Source organism: Ochotona princeps, unplaced genomic scaffold (genome assembly GCF_030435755.1).
Source record: "Ochotona princeps isolate mOchPri1 unplaced genomic scaffold, mOchPri1.hap1 HAP1_SCAFFOLD_2770, whole genome shotgun sequence".
NCBI classification, from domain to species: Eukaryota; Metazoa; Chordata; class Mammalia; order Lagomorpha; family Ochotonidae; genus Ochotona; species Ochotona princeps.
In genome coordinates this window covers 34,983-42,610 of record NW_026701467.1, presented here as the reverse complement: position 1 = coordinate 42,610, position 7,628 = coordinate 34,983, and the positions used below count along the sequence as shown (strand labels likewise).

General features: G+C 44.8%; 1 protein-coding gene across 1 annotated transcript; it reads left to right on the top strand.

Moving 5' to 3' along the window:
• The first annotated feature begins 219 nt into the window (after positions 1–219).
• LOC131479434 (pre-mRNA-splicing factor Syf2-like) lies at positions 220–6,398 on the top strand. Its single transcript, XM_058659938.1, has 5 exons — positions 220–307; positions 905–916; positions 1,411–1,870; positions 3,384–3,483; positions 6,186–6,398. The coding sequence occupies exons 1-5, from the start codon at positions 220–222 to the stop codon at positions 6,396–6,398; spliced, it is 873 nt and encodes a 290-aa protein (XP_058515921.1).
• Positions 6,399–7,628: the final 1,230 nt, after the last annotated feature.

The following is a 7,628-nucleotide window of genomic DNA, read 5'->3' as shown; positions in this document are numbered from 1 at the left end:
TGAGTGTTTCGTTGTGATGGTCAAACATACCCCCTAGAGTATTCTGGGGCCTACATATACATTTGTACATACAGATACACAGTATAGGTATATATATATGTATATACATACGTATGTATATATATATATATATACGCACCCTGTATAGTATGAAGCCCAGAAATATGCACACGTCCTGATGCTTCCGATGTTAAGTAGAACTTCTATTGTGAGTGCAGGATGACCTTTCTTCTTCGAGCGAGTGACGATTATGATTACAAGGCTGTGAACTCTCTCTTCTTCAGTCGTAGAAATGCCAGCAAGTCTTGTACGTAGTGGTATACTACCTTTCTCTTGAGAAGAAGAGATAAATAGACGGCTGCCCCTCTCCTATCTACTTGACAGCTACTGCAAGTGTGTTTATGATTCACTAGCTCTCTCCTCGTGCATAGAGAGCCCTCCTATCTACCTCTTTGAGTATAGCGGGTATATTTACTACTGGCTTGCTCTCTTCTTCTATGTGGAGAACGCTCGGCTCTATCTACTCGTGACAACTGTTTGAGGTGTATCCACTACTAGCTTCTTCTCTCCGTGTACATGGAGAGCCCCTCGTCTTCTTGTATGAGTTTTGCGTGTGTACAGGGTTATCCACTTCTTTTCTCCTCACATATGGATAGGGGGCTTTCCTAGACCTACTTGTGTCGAATATTGCTTGTAAATTTACTACCCGCTTGCCGCATCTTCGTATTTAAGGTTTTTGAGACCCTATAGAGAGTTGTGTGGCGCCCACAAGTAGAAAGCTCTTTTTGATGCCTCCTCCTGTTGTGACTGCTTCTATGCATGCTGTGGTGGTAGCATCGTAAAACACATATGGAAGATCAGAGATAGAAAAAAGCTTGCTGTGATGCTCTTTTTTGACGCGTAGCAATCGTGAAGGGTGCTATTCTACACTTACTCAAAAGAAGAAATTCATCCTCTCTTCTCGGGTAGGGAGCACTACCGCAGCTCTTCTTCTACTTCTTTTGTAGTGACTTCGTTCGCTTCGTGTGCTTCATCTTTGCTGCTCTCAAACACTTCTGGCTGAGGGGTTGATATAATCAATCCGTTGTTTTTAGTGTTGGTATGACTTGCATGCTGCTATAAGCAGTACTACTTACTATTATTTAGTATTATAAACCTTCAGAGGATAGTAGTACATCCCGACATATGACCTACGTGCAGCTGCTCCTCTTTTCCCACAGAGTGTGCAATAGCAACTTTCACCTGCAGCGCTGCTGTCACTAGATTGCCTCCTCTCCCACTGTTGCTGTGTGTGTGTGTGTGTCCCCCGTGTGTATCTTGCGGTATAGATCGCTGCCTTGTTGTGCAAGGTTTGTCTCACGCCATATTACTTGCTATAAGGATGGGTATATGCTCTTCACTTGTCCGTAGAAGCGTTGTCTTTGGTGCGTCGGGGGCTCTTGTTTATTTGTCGCTCGCAGGTGCTGGAAGAAAAACGTGTGTGGAACGATCCGCTCTACGAAAAGAGAAAAGCTGAGGGTATGCTTGCAGAGGCCATGCGTCGCTTACGGGGTAGTGAGGAAGGGAAAAGCATTAAGAAGGAGGGTCGTGCTGTTGATGGTGACGGCGAGAGTGTTGCTCGTAATAGGCACAGAGAAGGGCCTAGAAATGCAGGAGGTAGTAACAGTATCAGTGATGAAGAACTAGACGAAGAGGAAGAAGACGACGACGACGACGAAGATGCTGCAGCAGTGCGGAGGAAACGCAGATATTTGAATGAGGCAGCCGCATTAGTTGCCGCTCAAAAGGAAAAGGATGCCAAAAAGAAGAATGAGTCATTTGGGTGGAATGTTTTTAACGAAGATGCTCTCTACAGAGCGCACAAAAAAAGGTATGGATGCGCGAATGGACAACTGTGTTTCATCAGTCAGGACTGACGTTTTGATGTCAACTGACGAGAATCATGCGTGTCGTGTCTTGTATATATAGTACACGGGAATCGGTTGGGGGGGGGGGAGGTTTTAGCTCATGTCGTTAGGTGTCTAGACACCGCAGAGGTGCGCAGACGAGGTGTATAATAGAGAGCGAGCTCGTAAGGAGAGAGGGGCTCACTTTTCCACTCTAGTGTGTAGTACTTGCCCCAGGGGTGTGCATGGACTGCATCTGCAGCGTGATCGGTGGAGGGCCTCACCGCGCACGTCTCCTTCCGGTGTATAGACGCCGCAGGGGTGTGCAAGACACAGAATCACAGGCGCTGTACAATGTGTTTTCTCTCGTTGCAGTGCTCACGCGAGTTCTCGCATCTGCAGAACGAACTTTACGTGCCAGTTTGTCGCGAGTTAAAAATGACGCAGCGGTGTATGTGGTAGTGTCCCCGACACGTGGAAACACACACACACTCACGCACTCGCACATGCAGACGTTAGTACGTTTCTATGTCTTCCTCATATACCCAACTCAATATCGTACGAGAAAAATAGCCACGAAGACATTTTGAACAGTATCTTAGCGCGAGGTACATCCTATTTCACCAAGGCTCCCCAGAGGTTATGGGCTTCTATATATGCAGGCATTGTATATGCTAGAGAGGCTGGGAGCTCTAAAATACGGTTGTGTGTTCCTTTGGGCTCTGTGTTTCTCCGTCTTCTGGGTTTGCTCCGCGAAGTTTGATGAGGGTTATGGTATGCTCTGCCTACCTCCCTTCTTTTGTGTACTGTTGTGTCACGAGGGCTAGATAAGGAGTGCTGTTGACTAGTAACACTGCATTGAGTTCCATAATATGTGCGGACACATACAGTATCCATATGTTATTACTGTCGTGTATGAGTCTCGTTCGACTCTATATAGGCGCTCCCATACATTCCGACAGTCATATATGAAAATAGTTCAGCGCAGTATGCACACGTACTTATGTATCGAATGTCATATATAGGTCTCGTGCGTCTCAGTGTGTGTGTGTGTGTGTGTGTGTGTGTGTGTGCAAATATTGTATGACGGTCATATATACGTCTAGTTCGGGTCAGTATGTGAGTACATATACTGTGTGACTGTCATGTATGAGTCGAGTTAGGCATAATATGTGTGTACGTATGTAGTATGACTGTCGTGTGTGAGTCTAGTTCGGCTTGATATGTGCGTACGTATATTTTATGGAAATCATATATGAATCTGTTTAGGCTTCGTAAGTGCGTGCGTATATATTATGACCGTCATAAATGAGTCTAGTTCGGCTTAGTATGTGCGTGCGTCGCCTGTGCACGTATATATCATGACTGCCGTATATGAGTGTAGTTCGACTTAATATGTGCTTGCGTATATAGTATGACTGTCTTGTGTGAGCGTGATGATCCTGTTCCTGAAATTACTATGCCCGTGTGCTGTTTGTATGCGCTTCTCCTTTCCAGACAGGGAGAAGTCGTGTTCAGAGAGCAGGACTATCTGCAGCAAAAAGCAGTTCTGGGGGATGCTTTCTACGACCCAACTTCTGCTCTTATCGAGTTCAAGGTATTGAGATCAGCATGTTAGATTATATAAGTGTTGTGTATACGACCAATATGAAACACAAATACTATACTGTAATTACACTATGATTTTACACGGACGGCCTCCTCCGCACTCAAGTCCTGCTACTCTGCGGACCAGCGCGGTTGCTGCGTTGCCCCTGCTGCTGCTGTAATACTGCTATCTGGTATATTGCTGCCGCTGCTGCTGCTGCTGCTTAAAAACATATAGATGATATTCTGTTGTAATCGTATACAGCTGTGCTGCTGCTTGAACTGCATACACCTGTACTGCTGTATACAGCTGTGCTGCTCCCAAAATTGTGTATCGCTGTGCTGCTGCTGAAATTATATACAGCTGTGTTGCTGCTACGTTTGTCTACAGCTGTGCTGCTGCTAAAATTGTATACAGTTGTGCTGCTGCTTTAGTTTTATGCATATATGTACTGCTGTAATGCAGGCAGCTGTGTTGCTCCTGTAAACCCTACACAGCCGTGCTGCTGCTGTTGTACATCTAGTCTGGCTGTCACTAATTATATGTCGTAGCCAAGGTACTGTAGCGACCCGCCTCGCTGCTACTGATGCTGTAACGTGTACATGTATGCTCTGCTGTAATATATAACGGGGCTGCTTTGACTATATACCTAGGGATACTGCTCCAGTCACGTGTACATATGTATATGTATATATATATATATTTGTGTACTTCCTCTGTAACCATTATATATATATATATATATATATATATATGCATGCGCTCCTCCTGGTGTGTGATATATAGATATATGCGTGCGCTTCTCCTGGTGTGTAACTGGTATATATGTATGTATGTATATATATATATATATAGCTGCAGTTCTGGTGTAATATATATGGTGGATGGCCTGCTGGGATATATATAACTGCACCTCTACGGCTCTTGCTGTAGTATATAAAGGGGTCTTACTGCCATTGTAATATAGAACTGGGCAGCAGCAGCTGTAGTATATAAAGGGGTCTTACTGCCATTGTAATATAGAACTGGGCAGCAGCAGCTGTAGTGTATAAAGGGGTCTTACTGCCATTGTAATATAGAACTGGGCAGCAGCAGCTGTAGTATATAAAGGGGTCTTACTGCCATTGTAATATAGAACTGGGCAGCAGCAGCTGCTGCTGTAGTATAGTAGAGGTAGGCTGCCGCTGCTGCTTCCGCTTATGCTTGTTCGTTGACCTTCCGTGTGCCGCTAACACTTTGCAGGAGCCGTGAAATCTACACCAGCCGCTTGTGGCGTGTTGTTGCTGTGCATAGAGGATGCTGCCAAACTAGAATAGTGTCTCCGCTGCAAGGAAGTAGCCGTCGCCGCGTTCCGTGTATCTCTTTTCGAACGAGGCACAGATGTCGCTTCCTTTACCCATGCTCTAATTATTACGGTCTCGCCACACTATCAGGTGGCCACGTTGACAGCGTCAGTGTTCTGCCTTTACAGTTGCGTGTGCACACACTCTCCTTTTCTGTGTGCGAGCAGCTCAGATGAATGCGAGTTCACCTGTCTACAATAGTTTTACTAGTCAGACAAAAAGAGCTGCTAATGAATAAGTACATATGTATGTATATAGATGTTTGTGCTCGGTAGTAATGTATACATAGTCAGACAAAAAGAGCTGCTAAGGAGTAAGTACATATGTATGTATATAGATGTTTGTGCTCGGTAGTAATGTATACATATGCATGAAGGGGGATGCTCTCTTCTATGCTTGTTAAATATGAGTGAGCACATAGATGTCTGTGTTTCATCTCGTAGATATCATATATATGTAACTGTGTTCCAACTCGTAGCTACTACATACGTGTATATACATATATATATGTGAGAAAAGTGCTCTCCTCTCAGTATAGAATCGATGCTTGTTGCAACACAGTATGTGACCGCTCGACCTTCATATGTAGGCAAGTGGAGTGCGGTTGTGGTGTGGTCTCCTGTACTTTCGTAGTGGCTAGCGCGCAGGTTCTTTTTTTGACTTCCGTTTGTTCATACTTCCTGTTCATACCTTCACGTATATTTGTGATATCGTGGGTGCATGCTTATATTTTCACTGAAGGCTAACACACTATATGTATATATACATATCTATACATATATGTGTACAGTACGCACGTTTGTAAGTGAACGATCACGTGTGCGTACGTACGTGATTATACTGCTGTACACACATCGTCATGCTAATCTTCAGTACATCAGCACCTGCTCATAGGCAAGCATACACGTGCACAATATCATGCTTACATATATATATATATATATTCATTCGTCCAGTAGAGCTTTGCCTGCTCATATGCACGCGTAGATGTGCACACTATGGTGCTTATACATATATATATATGTCTGCCTGTATGTACAAACATCCACACTTACAAATACTGCAAACGTAGATAGACTCTAAATTCATTGTATGTAAATATAGGGTATTCACGAGTCCACTACACCGGGCGGAAGGTATTACTGATTTTTAGGCCACCGCATTGGATGTATTACGCATGAAAGGGTCCGCGTTGTAACAGCCTCAGCGGAGGAGACAAGAACGAGAGAAAGGTAGCACTGTAGTAATGTAGACACAGTGTAGTAATAGAGCAGCAGCGCTTGTGATAGCAACGCGTTTCAATTCCCAGTGACAATAGAGACAAGAGAGTCTTTAATTCTTGCTCTTGTTTGTGTTGGGTGAGTGCAGCCCTCTGAAGCCGCGAAGCAGCGACTTGTTGACAGCGTTTTGAATGCTCAGAAGCGAAGAAAGAACTTCAGCAGAAGAAGAATCTTCAACGAGGACGACAACGTTACTTACATAAACGAACGAAACAGAATATACAACGAGAAAATCGAGCGAGCCTTCGGTGCCAACACTCTACAAATCCGCCAAAATCTCGAAAGAGGAACTGCGCTCTAAAACATTTCAGATGTGCATACAGTTGAGCAGCACTTATATATATATGTACTCGCGTCTTCTCAAGACGCACCGCTGGGTCGCGTGCGTTTTACGTAACCATTTTTGATACACGGGGAGCACTGGTGTATTTATACGAACTATACGCCGGCATTCAACTTTTTCCGAGGATTTGGAGACTAGACGCTCGTTTCTAGAAGAAGACGGTGCATCTCTACTCATACAGAGGCCCCCTTGGCCTCTGCTAGAGATGGAGTGTGCATACGCCTTTGTAGTATACGCTTCCTCAAGGCACCTGCGTAGGGGGTGAGCAAGTGTTTTATACGCAGCTGTGTGGACCCATAATTAATTTTCAGGTATAATTGTATGTATGTCTTACCTTCGAAAACGAGTGACATACACATATATGTGTGTGTGTGTAGACAGGTATGTATATACATATATATATATATATATGTGGAGACTAAAACGTCACCAAGAGCACCCCATGCGCGTACAGCGATGGGTTTCATTGGTTGGATGACATGTATGCGGTATTTCTCGCGTTCTGCGAAAGCTCCGCAGTTTCGCGTGTATTCACGACCAAACATTAGATTTGGTTGAAGGTATATCAGCAAGTCGGTATCCAGAACTACACTCATTATTATGAGATCCCCAGATATGCATCAATGCAGGAGGCCCTAGCCTCTTAACTAGGCATGAACGCGCATCTCGCCGCACGAATCCAGCAGAAGCACTCACTGAAGATTTCCCCACCAAGTTTTGGTGCCATTTCCATGCATGTGCCCGGGTGCAAACACACAAGTATCCGCGTGTTCACTGTAGTGAAGAGCACCGATGCACTGCACGAAGCATACTGTAAAAAGTAGCAGCGAATCTTTTAAGTGCAGCTAGAACCGCCATTCCGCGTGCATACGGGCAGACTTCGGAAGAGACGGAAAAAAGGCTTAAAGAGAAGGCTCTCGAATTTCCTGAAAAACGCGCCGCCCATCTCAAGGGTGATGTCCCACTACTTCACGCATTTCCAGCATCCTACCGCAGGTCGAGACATCCATCTGCTAGATGCAGTAGCCTACAGTTGAGCCCACCGTAATTGCCTGTGGCTTTACAATCACGGGGACGAAACAAAAAGACAAACTGTAGAACAGGTCAGACCAGACTCGACTTTCTACATGAGAATAGAATAGGCTAAAAAGGGCCGGTAATACCGGCACTTTTGAATAGGGACAGGAC